The sequence below is a fragment of the Antechinus flavipes genome, chromosome 1 (assembly GCF_016432865.1).
Source record: "Antechinus flavipes isolate AdamAnt ecotype Samford, QLD, Australia chromosome 1, AdamAnt_v2, whole genome shotgun sequence".
NCBI classification, from domain to species: Eukaryota; Metazoa; Chordata; class Mammalia; order Dasyuromorphia; family Dasyuridae; genus Antechinus; species Antechinus flavipes.
Window position 1 is genome coordinate 135,409,686 of NC_067398.1, and position 22,281 is coordinate 135,431,966.

A 22,281-nucleotide genomic window follows, 5' to 3' on the forward strand; every position below is an offset into this window, starting at 1 on the left:
AACTGGAACACTAATACATTATTAGTGGAGTTGTGAACTGATTCAGCCATTCTGGAAAGCAATTTAACTATGCACAGAGAGCTTTAAAACTGCATACCCTTTGATCCAGCAGTGTCTCTATTGGACTTGTATCCCAAAGAGATCTTAAAGGAGACAAAGGAACTCACATGTGCAAAAAATGTTTGTGGCAGTCCTTTTAGTAATGGCAAGAAACTGAAAACTGAATGGATGCCCATCAGTTGGAGAATGATTGAATAAGTTATGGTGCATAAATGTTATGGAATTTTACTGGTTCTGTAGAAAACAATCAGCAGGATGATTTCAGAAAGGTCTGGAGAGATTTACATGAACTGATGCTAAGTGGGTGAGCAGAACCAAGAGATCATTGTACACAATAACAGCAAGATTATATGATGATCAGTTCTTATGGACATAGCTTTTTTGAACAATAGAGCTGATTCAGGCTAGTTCCAATTGTCTTGTTATGAGGAGAGCCATCTGCCTCCAGAGAGAGGACTATGGGGACGAGTGTGGATCATAACATATATTTTTGTTGTTGTTTGCTTGAATTTTGTTTTCTTTCTCTTACTTTTTTTTTTTTGATATGATTTTTCTTGAGGTGAAAAATAGCCAAGGCACAATGGAAAGAATACCAACCCTGGAGAGGACATGGTTTTAAAATCTCACAGCTACTATTTCCTAGCTATGTGATCTTAGCTATCCATTTATCCTTCCTGGGTTCCTATTTTCCCTTTCATAAAATGAATAGATTAGACTGGATCTTCTCTCAAGTTTTTTCTCCCTCTTAATTCTGTGGTCTTATGAAATAAGTCATCTCTGAATAATCACAGTAAGTCGGTAACAGATCTTTTAAGGTCTCATCACAGAGGACTAGGATGAAACAGAAGCACTGAAATGTCCATCACCCCCTTGTTTGAAACAGAAAAGGATTTTTTAAGAAGTAATAATTAAGGGAGTTGGAATATAGTCATGATCTGTTCAGTTTAAATAAGTTAATAATGCTAAAATATCTTCATTCATAAAAATATGAAATAGGCAAATAGTTTAACAGAAAATGGAATGGAAATTTAGAGGTAAAGTTGGTCATTCTCATCATGTTCAATGGAAGAGAAGGAATTGTATAGGCAGAGAAAATTTCATAGAGGTTCTCAAGAAAGTTCACAAGTTTAAAAAAAATTTTTTTTCAAAGTTAAAAATTATATATCTATATATATCTAATTATATATCTATCAGTATCTCCACCAGTAAATATATTATACACATAAATGATGTTTGGACAATCTTTGATATTGGTTCCCTCCATTAGCAAGTAATTGAAAGTTAACTGATCATGCCTTTTAGACTTTTTTTTCTACCATTAACTTAAAAGATAGTTGGTTAGTTATTATAACCATCATGATCTTTATCTAGCTTTTTAAAAATGATTACTTTGTAGATATTTAATAGATAAGATCCTTTATATTTTTATATCATAGTTACTTCCCACTGTCATTCTCCTATTGAGTCTTCAATCATCAAAGGAAAACAATTAGCAAAAACATAAACTATAGAAATTTTGTCTGATAATGCATTTTTATCCTAGTAGTCTATGAAGTTAGATAGGAGATTGCTTTATCTCTTTTCTAGGACCCTTTGCATTTTTCATTTATCAGAATTTAATTCCTTTTGATCATCTTTTCACTGTTAGTATCATTGTATATGTTTATTTTGAAGATATATATACATATATATGCATTGTTTATTTAATCTAATTATTTTATTCTCCTTTAGTCCATACATATTATTTCTTGTTTTTTCAAATTCTCCATATTATTTCATTTTCTTACTGCATAATATTCCATTACAAAAACATAACATAATTTTTAGCTATTTCCCATTTGATGAATATTCTAGCCTGTCATAATTAAATAGCTTTTAATCAAATTAAGATGATCACTTCATCATGTTGAGAAAAGAGACTCACAGTGATTAAAAATATACATGTTTTAAAGCTCTATGTTTTCTAGAATTCTATTTTGTTTATAGTTTCACAACTTTTCCAAAGATTTTTCTTATTTCTCTATTTTAAAGATAATAAAACTAAAATGACTTTTGGCCCAAGATGGTCATTTTCAGGCTTTGATGAAAAATGTCACTGTTCCATGACACTACTGTTGTATGACCTTTGGTCAGCGAGGGTCTTTAAGATGACTAGGAGAAAATTGTAACATTGTTTGAATTGTCCTTATTTGTTAACTTAAAGTTATGCCTTTTCAATGTTTACTTTATTTTCAGTTCATCTTTAGGAATAAACAACTTTATATATCTTATGTGTAATTAAAAAAAAACTTTTATTTTTAGGTTGCTTGTTGGATCACCATGGAGTGGTTTTCCAGAGAATAGAATGGGAGATATCTACAAATGTCCTGTCAACTTACCCAGTACTGTGTGTGAAAAATTGAATTTACAAAGTAAGTTTCAGTGAATACCTTGATTCTTGAAGATACTGAAAGTTCAGTTTTATAATTCAGGCTGACAAAAGAAAACAGTACATAGAGGAAAGACTTGATTGCAAATACAAATTAGTATTTTCCTTATTTTCCCAGTTTGGGAAATGTGTGAGCAATTCCCCAAATGGAATTCTAAGGTATTGAATGCTCTATTATTTTGCTTATGCAAATGTACATCGGATTCCCTCTAACTAAAAATTAATTCTTGGTAACATTAACTGCTTTATATGTGTCGTGATCTGGGGTGACTTATATTCATTCCTCTAAATCTTTCTTTCTCTATTAGAGTTCTGTCCCCATTTTATTCAAAAGCCAAAGCCAAAAATGGTATAAAGTCAAGAGGAAATTCAGAACAAATAAAGGGAATGAATGAATTTGTTTATTATAGAGCTTTCCAAAAGTGGAATCGGCTATTTCAGTAATTAGTGGGTACACTCTTTTTAAAGTCTTCAAATAAAACTTCAATAATCACTTGTTGGGTATGATGTAGAAGTAATTTGTTCATATGAGGCAAGGGCTCTTAACCTGATATCTGTGACATTGTGTGTGTTTTTAAAAACTATATTTTGACAACTATATTTCAATATAATCAATATTTCAATGTAATATTATATATTTTATGCATTTAAAAACATTATTGTCAAAAAGAAGTTCATCAGTTTCCCAGTACTACCAAATGGGTTCAACACACACACACACACACACACACACACACACACACACGGTCAAAAACTCCTGATATCAGTATTAGGCAAGAAAGGCCCTTCTAAATCTGTGAATCTTTTTTTCTGAGTTTCTCTTCTTTATGTGTTCATATTTAAACTCAACATAATGGATTTTGGATTAAATATCATGTGTCTTCTCTGTCTCTAGTCTTTTCAAAAACTGGGACTTAATTGAGATTATATGATGAACTTTTATAATCCTAGCCTAAGAATGTTTAGATGGGTAAGATAATAAATAATAAAAGATAATAACATCATTTATTTAGTACAACAAAATGCTTTACAAATATAATTTCATTTTATCTTCATAATAACACTGAAAACTAAGTATATTATTATCTATATATAACAGATAAGAAAACTGAGGCAGATTGAGGTTAACATGCTCGGGGTCAAACATTTAGTCAGTGTGGAAACTAGTTTTGAATTTAAATCTTTCTGACTCCAAGTCTAGCATTCTGTTGCACAATCCACAAACTGCAATAGATTGGAAAATCATCTTTTTTTTTAAAAAAATGACACTCATAGTAATGATTTATGCCAAGTATGTTTTTTTTTTTTTTATGATTTGGTCCATTAAATGGTACCTTCATTATTTGGGTCACCAGGGAGCAGCTAACAGTTTGCTCTCTAATTTAATATTTTAACTCACTCCTCTGGATTCATCAAAGTGCTGACTGCTTGTTTATGTGTATGTGAACAAAATAGATACTTAAATGTATTTGGTGATGGTGAGCCTTGAGCCATTATTTCAAATTGTAAGAATTGGCTTTGTTTCTACATTGGCAAGATGAAGCATATTCAGAGTGAACTGACTAATTTATATGGATTTGGCTTAAAATATTACAAATGAATTAAAAGTTGGTTACAGAATTGGAACTTGACTGCCTTGTTCCACTTTTTGATCATTCAGTTAAGAATTGGGATTTCTCAAAATGCTTTTTATTGTTCCTTTTTCTTTTAACTTTTAATTTCAATATGTCAGTTCTCATTGAATAATATTCCTTATAGTGCTTTAATGTTTAAAATGTAAAAAAGTAACACTCCTGATAAAACAGTTGTGACTGACAACACTGGCAACTTTATACTCTAACAGGTATCATTTGTTAATAGAATAGAAATATGTGTATATTAGCCTTGGTAAATTGGAAGTAACATTTCCCACTGTATTTGACTTGAAATAGCTTACTTTTTAGTATTGCTTGTGTTTACATTATTTTAGTCTTTTGTATAATGTTCATTTAGTTATTTATCAAAGAGATTTTGAGTGACCATTGTTATCATACTCTCCCTAAAAGGACTTCAAAAATGAATGAATAAATAAATAAATAAATGGGGAAAATTTATGTGCTTACTTGTGCCAAATATTATGCTAAATACTTTGACTAAAAATAGAAAATTGAGTCCTTGCTCTCTAGAAGCTCACATTTTTAAAGAGAGAGATAACATATATAGGAGGTTTAGATCCTCAGAGGAGCAATGGAAATGATATTTATTTAATTCTATTTCCATTGATAGAACCCTGTAACTCAAAGATGGTGAACCCTTTGATAGTGCCAATTTGATGGTGAGAACTATCTTTTTCAAGTCTTTAGAAGCTATGGCTGCTGAAAATAATTTGCAACAACATCAGGATAGGCAGTTGCCATCTGGCTTCTCCACAAAAGTTGTTTTCCTTGTTCATGGCTACAGGGACAGGATTGAAAGCAGGAATCCAGTATTCCAAGAAAACTTCAACTGATTGGCTCATGCACAGCACAAATGATGCTGGTGATTCTGAGGAATATGGTCTTCACTGTAGCTCAGGCCAGGCTAGAAGCAGTCTTAGTAATGTTTTATTTTGTTTGTTTGTTTTTTTTATTGAATTGTTAAGGTCATGTCTGACTTTTTTGGAGTGATTTGAATTTCTTTCTTTAGCTCATTTTACATATAAGGAATATTAAATTAAGTGACTTGCCCAGTCACTTAATAATAAATGTCTGAGACCAGATTTAAACTCAGGAATATGAGTCTTCCTGATTTCAGACTTGGCATTCTCTCTATTACACTACTTCTAGGTAACAATACTATTCTCAGATCCATTTCCACATGATCAGGAATCATAGAATCACAGAATCATAGAATCATAGAATATTTATTCTACTTTTTAATTTTTTTTTAAATTGTCAAAAAAGTATCTCAAAAGTTATCTAGGATAATGTGAAACTTTACAGGTATATTTTTGTGATATTTCCTTAATGAATAGACATCTAATATCTAGTTGAAGACCTCTAGTGATTGGATGATTGGAGACTTCTTTCCTCCTGATACAATTCAGTTGATTTTTCAAACTTCTTTATTCTGCTTTCCTTCACTGCCTTTTTTAGCTTAAAAGCTTCTTTGGCATAGGTAATACCCCTCTACTGCTATATTCCACTCAGGAGTTACATACTGCTAAATTTTAGAAATAATTATTGTTAAGCTTTTATCTTCTTAAAGTTAGATCTCCAGTTTGCCCTGTCTTTGGTGGCATCTGAAGTAATAGTTATTTATTATTTTCTTTCTTTGTGGATATTCCTTCTATTAATCACTGGGCCTTTCCATAATATTTTCCCCTACTTTGTAGCTACTATTCTTTATTGTTTCTAGATTACTCAATGAGTAGAACATTGACATTGTTCTCACTAGGATTTGAATGCCAATCTTGTTTTAGATCTTTACCTGTCATGAATTTCTGGTAAAATCATTTATCTTCTATAATCCTCCATTTCCCACCTACAGGATAATAATAGTACTGACTTCCCAGATTTGTGTGAAAATCAAATTATATAATGGATGGAAAGTACTTTGAAATTCTTAAACTCTGAGTAGGTGCATGGAATTAGACAACTGAGCACTTAAGGCTAATTACCCATTGGACAATACTTTATTAGCATATGCTTGGAAAATGGCCCTTCCCACTATTCTGTGCTGGCTCGATCTTTTAGTGTATACAGATAATTGTAGGAGAGATTAGGGGGTGGAGTAAGACAAGCCAGAGTCACTTTGACAGTAAGTGAAGAGATGGGAGGTTGTGGAGAGCTCATGTCCATCCCCTTCACTTATATCCCTAAAGACCAAGAATAAAGACCAAGGAGTTTTGCTTATCCTGACTGGCTGATTCTAAGGCATACAGGGCGCTAACTCGGTCTTCAGAGTCAGCTATTATTAATACCTGGCTTACGAGTCATATGTGGATAATCTCTCCATTTAGAGCCTTCGAAGTATCAAGGTATAGGTATATTATAGTATGCATGCATATATATACATACACACACAAACACACAAGTATATATGTGTACATGTGTATGTGTGTGATTCATATATGTCATGTATGCATATATACATCCATCCATACATATGTAATTTAAACTCTAGAAAACAAATCTAGATCCATTTTCTGATCAACCTTAACCAATTTTTAATTCTTATGCCCAAAGATACTCATATGCTATCTAATGGAGGAGATAAAGTGTGAATTGATAGGTACATGTGAAAGCTTAGAAAAAAGGATATTTCTTTTAGGGTAGAGTTTTTGAGAAAGCATGAGTTTTTGAGATAGCATTTTGGGTGGAGAAAACATTGTGAGCAGTGACATGGAGGCAAAACAGTATTGTTTAGAGATGGATGAACAGCTCATTTTAGCTGGCACATAAGGTCCATGCACAGGAGTCATAAGATTGGAAAAATATCTGGATGCTTTACTACCATATCTAGCAGTACCATATTTTTTTGTTAGGCAGTGGAAAGTCATGAAAGTTTTCTAAATGTCATGATATGATCAGTGCTGCACTTTAGGGAAAATGAATCTGTCAGCAGTACCTAGAATGAATTAGAGGTAATTACCATTGAGGTAGTAAGGTGTGTGTCTCTCTGAACTGGGATTCTTAGAGTTGAGGAGTAATATTGGAGAGGGGAGAGACAGATGTGAAAGCCTAGAACTCTGTAATCAACAGAACTTTGTATTGGCTGTGGAGTGTGGGGGGAAAGGAAGGAAACCCCCCAAAAATATTATAAGATTTCTAACTTATATTGACTGACTAAATAAAAGAGAGAGGGAATGAATGAGAGAGAGAGAGAGAGAGAGAGAGAGAGAGAGAGAGAGAGAGAGAGTGTGTGTGTGTGTTTGTGTGTGTGTGTGTATTGTGGGTTGGGTGAAGTGAGACAAGGATATTAAATTAATTGCAGAACTGGTCTGCATATAGCCTATTGCATGTATGGTAGTGGGTTAGGTACTATAAATTGCCATTTACCCTATTTGGGAGTCAGGCAATGGTTTTGGATGTATTTTCTAAATGACTTTAACAAAGCTGGTGGAAATTTAATGGCTTCTCTCTGTTAATTTTTCTTTTTAACAGCTGTAACAAGCATTTCAAATGTTACTGAGATAAAAACAAATATGAGTCTTGGCTTGACGCTTACACGGAACTTGGGAACTGGAGGGTTTCTGGTAAGTTTCAACTTTTTATTTCCTTGTCCATTTTTTAAAAAGGAATAACTTAATCAGTTTTCCTATTGATAAAATTCTAGGATTCAAACACCTAAGAGGCTGCTATTTTATTTTTACAATGCTATTCATGTTTCAAGTGTTAAGTGAAATATAGCTATGTTCAATGTCCAAACATTTTGGGATATTTGGACAAAGCAGTTACTTAACCTTACTCCAGATTGTGTAGTGAGAAGGAAAAATGAAGTAATATTTTTCCTAGCAGATTGACTTTGTCCCTGACTGAGGTTAGGGTATTTATTCTATTTTTTAAAAATTATTAAGAGAAATACTGACCAATCCTAACCATTTTGTGTCATTGGCTAAGAACAAACTTCTCATTGGTGTAGGCCCTCTGCCATCCCAGTCTAAGTCTACTGTCTTTTTCTGGTGCTTGTATGTATAGAAATAAAAAAGACCTCTCATTTCCATATACAATAAGTATTTAGAATTGCTATGTGAAGACTGCTGAACACAGTCAAACTCTTAATACTAAACAAAGGATGATAGAGGGATTATTTTCATCCTTTGAGTCCCTGAAAAAAAAAAGAATAAAAAGAAAAGAGAAGATAATGGGGGGGTTGAATTTTGACTAGCAGGTATCATTACTGACATTGGGGAAAACAGGAAGAGATTTAAAGAAATGCTAAAGGATTAGTCATTACCTTACTCCTACCTAAAATGAGGTAAGATTTAAACGGAAGTGTAAAAGAATTGGCATGTAGCAGATAGATGGGGAAAGGGAAAGCAAGAGAGGAATGGAGAGAGAGAAAGAAAGAGAGAGAGACAACAACGATACTGTATGAGGATGTATTCTGATGGAATTGGATCTTTTTGATAAAGAGAGCTAATTCAGTTTCAATTGATCAAGGATGGACAGAAGCAGCTACACCCAAAGAAAGAACACTGGGAAATGAATATAAACTGCTTGCATTTTTGTTTTTCTTCCCGGGTTATTTATACCTTCTGAATCCAATTCTCCCTGTGCAACAAGAGAACTGTTTGGTTCTACACACATATATTATATCTAGGATATACTGTAACCTATTTAACATGTAAAGGACTACTTGCCATCTGGTAGAGGGGGAGGAAAAATCGGAACAGAAGCAAGTGCAAGGGATAATGCTGTAAAAAATTACCCTGGCATGGGTTCTGTCAATAAAAAGTTATTTAAAAATAAAATAAGTAAAATAAAAAGAGAGAAAGTGTATTCCTTAATTCCTTAAAATAGTGCTGAATACTGAAGCAAAGATTCTTTCTAATATGATAATAAGATTCTCTCCACTGGTATTTCCATTCCAGTTTTTTTTCCCCTCAGATGTTAGAGGGATAAAGACTTTTTTGCCATGATATTATGGGATTGGCTTTTACCCTGTGCAGAGAAGAGAGCATGTACAGGATTTGCTCCTTGAATTGGCAGGTTGCTATAGCTTAATGGAAAATGTAGATAGTATTACTTAACATTTTCTATTTAATTACTTAGTATTACTTTATATGAAGACCTATGTGGAGACGCACTTTAAATTTGAATTATAGACTATTTTCTCCCTAAAATGTTTGGACTTGCTAGAATATGAATGTTATTAAATTTTTAAGGTTTTTTTTTTTTTTTGTTAATTGTCATCAGCTTATTCTTGTTTTGTTGGTGAGTGTCCAGGAAAGATAAGTGAATAGTAGGAAGTAAACTCCAAGGTTTCCTTTGTCAGTCTTGGGTATATGTTAGAAACTTCTTACTTAATATAGCAACTGAATATTGAGTTAGTTTTATGCATATACCTACATTTTATATATTTAGTACATTAAAGAATAGACTATAAAGAAATCATATTATTGATAACTGGGGAAAATACTGTGAAATTAAATTAATTGGAGTAACAGATCTGCATACAAAAATGAGGTCAACACATAAGAACTACTGGTCTGTAAATCATATTCTCTGTTTTCCAGAGTATTGTTTTGAAGCTTTGGCAGCCTTTTCATTTCTTAAGTGGAATATTTGACTCTGTTACTATCCAAGTTCAAATATTTTGGTTTAAAATTACTAAGCATATCTTTCTCTGTTTAAGTGATATTCTGCAACATTTGCTGTGCACAGATGCATTTAAGTGGTTTTCAATCAGTGATCTTTGATTAGTTTTGTTACGTTTAGTAGATTTTTAAAATTTGTTTTTAATTCATTCTGTTCTTAAGGAAAGAAGGGAGGAGGCATTGTATAGAAGGAGAAAAATCAAAACAAAACCTGGGCTTGGAGTTTGGAGTCTTAGATTGGACTCCTGCTCCTTTGTGACTTTAAGCAAATTTCTCAATCTTTCAGAAACTCATCTTCCTTCATCTGTAAAATTAGTGAGTCCAAGTAGATGATCTCAAAGATCTGTTACAGTTCTCACTTTTTCTGACTCTGAGATTGAGGTGAAGTGACATCAAACTCTACATGTTATTTTAAGCCAGCTAGGTAGTATAGAGGATAGGGTATTTTGCAAAGGGTCAGAAATGATTGTAATTTGGCCTCAAATGTTTAGCTAGCTATGTGACTCTGCCTCATTTTTCTCATTTGTAATAAGGGGATCATAACAGTGCTTGCCTTACAGGTAAAAATGCTTAGTACCACGCCTTGTAAAGTGCTTAGCAACATGCCTTGCATATAGTAGGCAATTAATGAAACTTTATTTCCTTCCTTTTTTAATATCCAAGTGACAGATATTGTTACTTTGCCTTGACAATTCACTTTCTATAAATTTTTTATTTGAAATTTACTTCATGTGTAATCGATACCCTCCAGCTTTGAAAACCAGTAACATTATCAGAGAGTACTTTATATTTATTCAGATTATTGTGTTTTATGACTATTGAGCTCAAGTTGTAGCATTGGTTGTAGCTATATTTTGCACAGTGCCAAAAATAATTGTTTGGTATTATGTCCCAGTTACCATTGAGATAAGGTATAAAATATATATATAGAAATTTTTATTTCTTGTTCCATATTTTTCTCCTACTGTCATCCCTTCCTCACTTAATGTGAAATCAAGAAATAGAATACCTATTATACATATGCAATCATACAAAATATTTCCACATTAGCCATATTCTCAGAGAAAAAGCAAAAAAAAAATAATAAGAAAGAGAAAAATTAGGTTTCAATCTATACTTCAAATCCACCATTTCTCCATGTGGAGATGGATAGTTTTATATCATTAGTTAAGGTATATAATATGAAATTGGTAAATATGAATGATACCTCTGTTATGAATCCCTGAAGAATATGCTTCAAGAATTTTTTGTAGTTTTTGATATTTTGTAATCTTCATTACCTTTATTATTGTCTTAATAATTTGTTCACAAATAGGTATATATTAGAATTTAAAATATTTTAATTCTACTTTAATTCTGTGATACTAAATTTTGCCTCACAGATTTGTATTTGTAATTTATACTTCCTGTTAAGGAGCAATGGATGGAAGGATTGAATTGGCAACTACAAAAATAGGGAGCAAATAAGATAGAGTGTTAAACAACCAGTACAGAAACCATTTCCTTAAATACTTAAGAGGTTATGATCTTTAAAGTATTTTTAAAATATATGTGGAAAAAACTGCTAGTCATCAGATTTGACTTTAAGTTTTAGTATTAAAGAGTAATATTTTTGATATTCTTAACTGGCATCTCCCAATTTCATCTCTTCAATGCTGTATCTCATTTCTTCTAAGAAGAAAGGATATCTATTGTCAAATAAGTTTTTATATATTTAATCCATTAAGGAATTAATCATTTCTGTGCTTTTTTTTTTTTTAGTTAGAGAATTCTTTAAAATTCTAGAACAGTTTAGAATTGATATAGGAAGAAACATGATTAACAATTTTAAAAGTAATTTACTGGTTTTGAAAATGAATGCTTTCCCAATATACTTAGCCCAGAAAGCCAATTTTAAAGAGGAAAAATATATCTCATACAGAGAGCCTGAAATGTTAAGACAGCTGTTTCCTCTTCTGTTTCATTGGTCATCCTTTGACCACCAACAGGAAGACTGGTTCCAATAATTCCATCTTCTTCCATATCATTGTTTATAAGAATCCAAAATCTTTTTGTCAATTTTTATTTAATAGTCTCAACCTATACCTTTACATTAGGCTAAAGAGCTTTCTTATGGATTTTTTTCTCTTTTCTGATCTTCCCTTTTAACAGAAAAAAAAAATTTTTTTGCTGTGATGTGGAGGAATTCTTGAATTTATGAATTTATTGGAATTCTCAGTGAGGAAACTTTTAACCAATCAAGATCAGATACTATTCTGTTACTTAATCATAGAGAATTATCTTAAAACTCCAAGAAGTAGCAATTCCCAGAGTTATAGCCGGGTCAGAGATATGGTTCTTCATTGTGTTTCTCTTTTTCAAACATAACCAAATAAATTAGGCTTTCCCTAAGTTGTTACAAATAAATTTTGGGATTTCATCATGACTTAGTCAGGTATCCTTGGTATCTAAAGACTTCACAGAGGATGGGATTAGGGCTTGGAAAGAATTCTATGGGAATAATTGCAGTAAATAAGATAAGAGTGAATGAATAAGAAAGAACAGTAATTTGGGATGGCAGAAAAGGTAGGGGGACCAGAATGGAGAAGCCTCTTGTTCTATGAAGATGAAACCAGGCAGAGTAAAATGCAAAGTGGAATGAATAAGAATTCAGTTTCTGCCCTCTATACACAAGAGGGCAGAGGAGGCTGAGGGAGGCAGTGCATTCAAGACTTGAGTTAGCAGCATGGTGGTGAGTTTAAAAGTGGCGAGTGTATCCTGGGAATGGCTTCTTGATCCAGGAAGAGTATCAAATGAAAAGTGGAGTTTTATCACAGAAGGTGACATATTCCTTTCATTTCTGCTCTTGGGCCTATCTGATTTCCTTTAGCTCAGTATCCCAGGGTACTTAAACCCTTAAAACCAAGAAAATGGAGTAAATTTTTAGTTTCTTCCTTACACATGTTTTCCTTAATTATTTCAAGATGAATGATTTGCTGCATTGAGGATTTTTAATGTTCTAGCTATCCAGTCTTTGAGCCTGTGACAACTCGTAAATGAAAAAAAAAGTGATTTTTGTGTTGAGAGAGAAGAAATTATATGTTTTTCAGTGCTTTTAATATCTATATATATTTCTTATTCCTTTAAAGACATGTGGACCTCTGTGGGCCCAGCAGTGTGGAAATCAGTATTATGCAACTGGCATCTGTTCTGATGTTAGTCCCAGTTTCCAGCTCCTCAACAGTTTTTCACCTGCAGTTCAGTGTAAGTCATTCAAGCACAATTCCTGGGGACAGTGAATCAAGTTTAAAGGAGGGCAAAGAACATATTTTAAATTTATCCTCCTTTTTTAAGTGCAATATCTTTGTGGACTCTGAGACTTTGGTTCTGCAAATCTGCGTTCCACCCAGCTTAACTCTCATTTCCTTTCCTGTTTTAGCCTGCCCATCCTTCATTGATGTTGTGGTTGTATGTGATGAATCAAACAGCATTTATCCCTGGAGTGCAGTAAAAAATTTTTTGGTCAAATTTGTGCAAGGTCTGGATATAGGTCCTGACAAGACCCAGGTATGGACTCTAGTAATAAGAATGTTAACCATCTGTGTTGAATAGGTTTTCTGAGGTCATAGCATCAGCAAAACCTTTACTAGCTATTAAGCAGATTGATTCTCTGTAGTGACTCCTTCATGAGGCAGCGTGACATACTGTATCTGATAAAAGATTGGGATCAGGAAAGACTTAGGCCTCAGATATTTAATGACTGCATGGTCCAGGAAAAATAATATATAAGTTTTCTGAGTCTTAATTTTGTTCTTGTAAAAAGGGACTTGAAAAAGTATCAAATTCAGAGTTTTGTGAACAGCAAATGAGACAATGTGTGGGACAGCTGTCTGGTATAGTAAATAGAATGCTAGATCTGTAATCAAGAAAACCTGAATTTGAGTCCTTTATTCGATTACTTGTTTTTATATTATTTGCTTAATATGATATTATTATATTACTTTACATTGTCCTGGGTAAGTCACTTAACTTTCACCTGCCTCAGTTTACTCATCTGGAAAATAAGAAGAATAATAGAACCTACCTCCCAGGGTTGTAAAAATAAAACGTGATAATATTGGTAAAGTACTTTACAAACTTTAAAGTGCTAAAGTTAGTTTTTATAATTGCTGTTGTAAAGTATATTACAAATCTTAAAATACTCTTTAAATGACAGCTATTATTCTAAAGCTTTTTCTTTTTCCTTAAGCCCTTCACCCCCATACTTTCATGTTCTTCTCCCATAATAACTATCAATCTGTGGAAGGGAGTACCCTCATTCTCTTTGTCTTCCAATAATTTCTCAACATATAGCCTACTCTCTTCTGTTTTTCTCCTATCTCAAAGAATGAACAATTTCTATTCCTGCTCAAAGTAAGCCTATTTATCTGTTTCTAGCCTCTCCCCTTTTTCTTTTTTCTTTCAGGACTTCCCCTTTCACATATTTCCAATTTCACTCTTGTTACAAGATTCTTCCTATCTTAAATTTGTCCAGCTCTGCTTATTATTAAAAGACTCCCACTGATTCTTGCTCCACTCAACTGTTGTTTCATTTCTCTTTTTATTCATTACTGAATTGGAAAAACTGTCTGTACCTAATGCTTGTATTTCCTTCTCACATACTCTTTCTTTAGACACTTGTAACCTGGCTTCCATTACTACCACTCTACTAAGATGGATTTCTTGAGGATTGCTATTAATCTCCAAATCATTAAATCTAGTGAATTTGTACTCAGAATTTAGCCTCTTTGACCTCTCTGTAGCATTTGGTGTATTGTACTTCCCTCTCCTTTAACAGAATCTCTTTCCTTTTGACTTTTGAGATTCTATAATTTATAATTTATACCATCCACTCCCAATAATCTGGGTCCTGGTTCTCTTTCATGTTTTCTTTGGCACTCTCATTCACTCTCATGGCTTTAGCTCTCCACCCTGTATAAATGATAGCCAAATCTATATCTCTAGCCTGATTTTCTTCTGAAACCCAGACTTGGAATTATAATTGCCTAGAGATACTCATTCCTACCTAAATGGTCAACTGGAACCTCAAAGCCAATAAGTCAAAACATACTCATTATCTCTCCATAAAAAAAATAAAAATAAAAACTTTTTCTTTATGTTTCATTCTTTTTCTATTGAGGGATTGCTATCACATTACTATGATTTCTTGAATCCATCAAAAACTCCCATTCCCCTATTATCTTTGCCAAAAAAAAAAATGCTGGTGGTGGCCACACTAATAGAGGAAAGGGAGTTTTGGGTGGATTCAAGAAATCATAGTAATGTGATATATTGCTATTAAATTTGATTATTTTGATATAACTTAGCAATTGATTAGATATGACTACCAAGAGTCACAGATAATTCCAAGATTTCAAATATAGAAACCTACATAAATGATGAAGAAACTGAGGCAAACAGAATTAAGTCACTAGTCCAAGGCCACACAGCTAGTACTATGCCATCTGGTGCCCACTACTAGTAGATGTGTGTAACATTATTTAATTATTCAATAACCTCCTAATAAGTCTTCCTATCTTCACTCTCTCCCACTCCAAGATAGTCTAGTATTTAGGTGGTCATAACACTTTCTAGATTTCTCTCATGCTATTCTCTTCCATCCATTCTAAGTTTTATCCAAACTAGATTACTTGCCAAACCCTATTTTTTCAGTTTCAGCATTTTTATATACACCAAGCAGAATATCTCTATTCTGTTTCCCTCAACCTTTCCTTTCCTTAGTTCAGCCTATAACTATATCCTATGGAAATTCTCTAACTGACTTTAAAACCAAACTTAAGTGCCTGCCACTTTTTGTAGAAGACTTTCTGGTTCTTTCACAGTCAGTAATGATGTTTGTCCTCGTTATCAAATGAGATTTTTGTAAAATACTTGGCACCATGTCTGGCACATAATAGACACAAATAAATGTTTATTCCCTCCTCACAAAGAAAATTTTGTTTATAGCTTCTCTAGTGAACTTATCAGATAACAGTTTGTATAACACACATATAATATGTATGTATAAAAATATACATATATGTATGTATAATATCTATGTGATATATTCCCATTACCTTTTCATGAGAATAGACAATGTATTATGTCTAAACTTCTTATCCTCCCATCAACCCCCTCACATATTATTCCTTAAATGATGCACATTTATTGAAATTCAATCGTGAGTTCTCAATATTGGGCAGCTAGGTGACATAGAAAAAGCCTGGAGTCATGAAGACCTGAGTTCAAATGTAGCCTCAGAGTTGTGTGACTGGCAAGTCACTTAACCCTGTTTGCCTTGCTTCCTTCTCTGTAAAATGAGCTAGAGAAGAAACTGGCAAACTAATATTTTTGGCAAGAAAATCCAAAATGGGGCCACAAAGAGTCAGACATGACTGAAATGACTGTGTAATAAGCAGTTCTTGATAAGAACTCTTACTATTGAGTCTTCTGTATCACAGTATCCATCATTTGAATTAATATAATTTATATATAATATGTGATACATATATATATATGTATATATATATATATAAACATGTAACATAATAACATCTTTCATTTGCCATAATACCTCAGTCAGATTTTGGCAGGAAGCTTTTCTTTTTCATTTTCTGTGGTTTAATAAGCAGATCTATGTACTGATTCATATCCATGCCTTTTATGAAGTTGTTTAAGATTGTTATCTATATCTCTGTATGTATATGTGTGTATATATAGATACACAGATCTACTCAGATTTGTCGCCATAACAAAAAGGCTTTTTTTTTTGAGCCATCCCATGTTTACAATAATTTTATTTTTTTCATTTTCATTTTTATTATTTATTCAAAACTTAAATACACAATAGAAAAAGGAGGGGGAAAACTTTGCCATGTGCACAGCAGAATATAAGAGGATTCAAAATATAACCCAATAAATTTCCTTTTCAAAAAAGTGTATATAATAAATACTATACAATGTATTCAGAGTTGTCCATCTTTTCCTTGCCTCCTTGTAGGTTTTCTTTTGTTCTCTGTTGTACACTTTTCATTTTATTCTATTTTCCCTCTTGTACTCTCCTCTTCATTGTCCTCAAGAAGGCAACCATTAAGTACAGGTGTACTTTTATATATACATACATATATACTTACACATATGCATATACATACACACATACATAAATATCTAGAATTATACACACATATATGTGCATTCATACAATCATTTTAGAAGTCTTTTTTTTTGCATTGTCTCTTATTTCATTATATATAAGCAAAACTTGTAACTTTCCCAGGCAAAACACTCTTTCAACAAACTAACAAGCCCAAGAGAAATCTTTGTTTAAAATAAACCATATATTAGGTTAACTGATATTTTAGAGAGGCAGTTGAAGGCACAAGTTCAAATCCCACCCTGATATGTACTAACTGGGTGACCTTAGGTTAGTCATTTAATTTTTCAATGTTCTAGACTACTATCTAAGCTTAAGTTGCAGAAAAGGTGATGACCAACATTGAGGGAAGGAGTTTCCTGCCCTCACAGTTTCCTATCCCAATGAAAACATAGGTCCAAACTCTATCTTTAGAGTACCAATTAAGCCTTGTTGTATTTCACAGGAGTAATAATTTAGTAAGACTTCCATTTTTCTTTTCTTTTAATATGCTTTCTGTTTTTTTCAAGGTGGGATTAATTCAGTATGGAAATTATCCACGAGTTGTCTTCAACATGAGTACTTTTAAAACAAAAGAAGAAATGGTTAAAGCAACATCTCAAACAACCCAACATGGTGGAGATCTCACTAATACTTTCAAAGCAATTCAATATGCCAGGTAGGAGTCATCCTGCATTCCTCATTATATCTCCATGTCTTTCTACCCCCACTGCTTCCACCATATGCAAGCTACTGACAAGGCCTGCTTAATTTCATTTTTGCAATATCTCTGGGATATGCTTCCTCCCCTCCTCTGACACTTCCAGCACACTGGTATAGGCCCTCATCACCTCCATGCCTTGATTATTGCAATAGCCTGTTGATGGGCTTTCCCCACTCCAGTCCATTTTCCATTCAACCATTAAAATGAGTTTCCTAAAACACTGGTCTGATCATGTCACGACCTCTCCCCCTTATCTCCCTCTCCACAAAAAACTTCCTACATTGTCTCCTGGAGCAAGTTAAAATGCTCTGCTTCTACTTCCTTCATAAGCTAATCCTCTTTTACCTTTTCAATTTTCTTACTCCTGATTTCCACATCATCTTCCATCCAGTGACATGCTCTCCTGTCTATTCCGTAAACAAGAAACTTCACCTCTCAGTTCCAGGCATTTTCTCTAGCCATCCCCCATGCCTGAAACATTCTTTCTCTTCCACACTAACTACTGATCTTTCTGGTTTCCTTTAAATTCCCATTAAAATCCCACCTTGTATAGGAAGCCTTCCCTAACCCTTTTAGTTCCAGTGCTTTCCTATTTGTCCTCTACACTATATATATATATATATATGTGTGTGTGTGTGTGTGTGTGTGTGTGTGTATGTTTGCATGTTGACTCCTCTGTTAGTAAACTCCTTGAGAGCAAGGATTTTCTTTTACATCTTTTTATATTCCTATTTAGCACTTTTTTGGCAATAGAATTATCACACTGCCTGGGTTTATTGGTTAATTTGATTGATTGATACTCAGAAGCAGTTTTAGGCAAGGCAAAAAAGCAAGAGAATCTTAGAAGTGGAAAAGCAGTAAAGGAAAATTAGAATATAAGTATACTTATATTTTACCCTTCATTGCATAAAGTAACATATTGAAGTAGACTTGCTGAGGAGAATGTAGAGTCCACAGTATGAGAAACTACTTGTATGAATACATTTAGAGAGCTAATGGATTCTTTTAAAAATGTTCTATTCAAGGGACTTATTAAAATTGAAAGGACTATGAATGGTATAATTAAAACTACAGGAGGAAAAGCTAACTTATAATTAGATATTTTCCACTATCTGATTAAAGATAGACTAGGTTCTGTCATCTAGTGATATAAAGAGTTAATTGATCAGGGTCATTGCTTTGAGTCTACTGTCAACTCAAGGTTTTTGTTTTGACTAACATCTGTTAATTTACAACTCTTGGGGATTATCATTATTGTTGCTTGTGGTCAAGTGCTTTAGAATTCATCAAATGTCTATAAATTGCGCAAGTTTTTGTTAATATATATAAAACCCTTCTGATATCCCAGACTGACAAATTCCTTGATCTTTTCAAGTCCGGTAGCTATCCATCTCCACTACCTTAGACTTAATTAATTTCATTCTCTGACAGCCTTGTGCCTTTTCATCTCCATCTAGTGATGCTCTTTAGCCATGTCAGAAAATATACTTTTTTTCCCCTTTCTATTCAGCCGCCTTCTCCTGATCCATTATCTTTTTAGCTTCATTTACTTTCCTGTCCTGTTTGGATTCTCATCAACTGTCATTTCAGTGACACTTTCAGTCACCCCTAGGAGTCATTCAGTCCCTATATCCCATTCTAGGTAATTATCCTCACTTTCTTTTTCTTCACTTGTCTCTTTTTTCCACTCTATTCCAAATCCTTTCAAGGTTATGCTATCCTTCTTTATTCCCATCTAAAGTTTGAAATTACAATCCTATTTTTCACCCTCTTTTTACAACCACACTTCTGGGAAAAAGTTATCCCCATTGATTTATCCTATTTCTCTAGCACCTAATCACTTTTTAGCTGCTGAAACAAAAACTTCTTTGGGGTAGAACTTTGTCTCCAGGATAGCTTCTGTAGGAAACTACATTCTTGAATGTCACTGGTAAGCTTCCAATAGTAAAATTTAGAAGTCTTTTAAAATTAATCCTCTTTCTTGATCTCTTTATGGCAATTAACATTATTGATAATTCTTACCTTGAAATAAAGCATAATTATGTAATATTTTTTCACAGCAACTCTTAAGATGGCTTTTGCTAGTGTAAGTATTCCCATTTTATAGACTTAGAAGCTGAAACTTAGAATGAGAAAATTACTTGGGCATAATCACATAACTAGTAAGTACTGAAAATAAGACTTGGATCTAGGTACTTCAATTGTAGTAGTATTAATCAATAGAAAACTGGCCATGCATTCAGGAGGACCTGAATTTAAATTTGGCATTAGATTCTTTCTACCTGAGTGGTCCTGGGCAAGTCATTTAATTTCTCTCTGCTTCAGTTTCCCCAAATATAAAATTTTGTGAAGACCAAATGAGATAATATTTATAAAATGCTTTGCACAGAGTTTAGCACAAAGAAGGTGCTTAATAAATGCTTCTCCTCCTCCACACATAACTTTTTTCCTCTCCTTTGATTTCCATGAGATTGGACTTTTGTTAGTTTTTCTCTAATTCACCTCATAACCCTTGTCAATATATCCCTTCTAACTTTTTACCAAACAAATAAACAAACAGAAAATAGGAGTGATAGTGTTCACAGTCAGTAGCTTGTGGACTAGAAAGCAGGTACAGATTTCTTTGGGCATCTCTTTGTGTCCATCCAGACCTGCCAGGAGGAGTCCTTGAAGCCATGGGTCATCTTCATCTTCTTGCTTTCTGACATCATAAATAATGAATTCTTCTTGGTTTGCTTATATGGCCTCTGCTACAAGGAAGCAGAAAATGTCACAGAGTGTAACAATATGGCCTCATACTATCTATAGTGACTATTTCCAGGGACAGGTAATAAGACTAAATATGAACAAATGGGCATATCAGCTATCATGACCTACATTGGGTGAATGCAGCTTCCCTTTCTTCATATTCCTTGCCTATGTTTTATAATCAGAGAATAAAAAAATGATTTCTACTTTTCTCATGTATGTATTTGTTGGAGGCAGCTAGGTACCACAGTAGATAAAGCACCAGCCCTGAAGTCAAGAGGACCTGAGTTCAAATCTGGTCTCAGACACTTAATACTTCCTAGCTGTGTGACCCTGGGCAAGTCACTTAACCCCAATTGCCTCAGGAAAAAATAGATAGATAGATAGATAGATAGATAATGTTATCATTGCTAAAAAGAGGGAAAAAAATTTTGGATTGTAAATGAGTAAAATCTGGTGTTTAAAAAATGTGCAGAAAACCCAATACCATGCTTTTATGGCCACATATACCAAAATGTATTTATGAAGAGAATTGGACTCCAATTGAAAATACTTGCATTGCGTGTAAATGAACTCTCTGTCAAGATTAAGATTAGAAAGGTTAGAGGTATATCTAAAATGTATTCACAGAAAGAATTCTTTTCATTAAGAGTATTATGGTTTAAGTAATTCTTTTCATATACATACTATATTCTTGAATGTCTTCTTAAACACTGTTTAGCAAATATCCACTTAGACCAATATCTCTCATTTTATAGAATGTGTTACAGAAAAGTATTTTGTGAAGCAAATTTCTCTAATAGGAATGCTTTATTTGTCCTCCCGCAAATGACTTTCATTATGAAATTATAGTTATGTATCAGTAAGTATAATTGATTGAGTTTAAAATTTGGAATAGAAGTTTCTTCTTTGTAGCATAGTGAATACTGTGGTATTAGAAACACTTTTGTAATCTTTTCATAACCTTGTCCTAAGTAATATCTCTCATCATCTTGCACCTGGACTGTTGGAGTAGCCTACTTGTTAGTCTCACTGTTTTATCTGTACTCTTTCTGATTTATTCCTCATACAACTACCAAAGTAATCTTCCTAAAGTACAGATCTGATCATATCACTCTCCTACTATGGCTCCATATTATTCAGGATCAATCATAAATAGTTTTTTTTGTAATTAAGATCATTATCTATGTACACAGTTGATAGAGCTCTGAACCTAGAATCAGGAAGACCTGAGTTCAAATCCCACCTCAGAAACTTAGTGTGTGACCCTAGGCACTTAACTTGTTTGCCTCAGTTTCTTCAAATATTGTAATAATAGTAAGGTAATAATAGCATCTGTCTCCCATATGTTGTGAAAATCAAACGAAATAATATTTGGAAAAGCATTTAAAATGATATCTGGCACATCATTCATTCATAAATGCTCATACCCTTCCTTCCTTTGCAACCTGGCCTCTCTTAAACCTTACTCCTTGCCATATATTCTGTGATACAGTAACACTGGCCTCCTTGTTCTTTGAACAAGACCCTTCATTTCTATACTCTGGGCATTTTCACTGTCCTTTCCCCATATTTGGAAGATCTCTCCTTTTATCTGTTTCCGGGTTTCGCTAGCTTCCTTCATAGCCCAGATAAAATCTCATCTTCTATGATTCCTCATAAAGCCTGTGCCCTCCCTCTGATGATTATCTCCATTTTATCATTTTATCCTGTATTTATTTTGTTCATATGTACTTGTTTTCACATTGTCTGTTTCATTAGACTGTGAATTCTTTGAGAGAAGGGAAGGTCTTTTGTCTTTGCCTTTCTAGTTTAGCATAGTGCCTGGCACATAGTAAGCATTTAGTAAATAATTATCATTAGCTTCTTAGTCTTATTTATCATCAAATTAG

At 33.3% G+C, this 22,281-nt stretch overlaps 1 protein-coding gene across 1 annotated transcript in view; it reads left to right on the top strand.

Moving 5' to 3' along the window:
- The window catches only part of ITGA2 (integrin subunit alpha 2), a 142,274-nt gene that overhangs the window by 44,613 nt on the left and 75,380 nt on the right, over positions 1-22,281 (top strand). Inside the window, exons 3-7 of the mRNA XM_051971141.1 lie at positions 2,362-2,471; positions 7,612-7,703; positions 12,896-13,010; positions 13,186-13,313; positions 17,448-17,596. Of these exons, the coding sequence (XP_051827101.1) occupies positions 2,362-2,471; positions 7,612-7,703; positions 12,896-13,010; positions 13,186-13,313; positions 17,448-17,596 (594 nt within the window). The remainder of the gene's footprint in view (positions 1-2,361; positions 2,472-7,611; positions 7,704-12,895; positions 13,011-13,185; positions 13,314-17,447; positions 17,597-22,281) is intronic.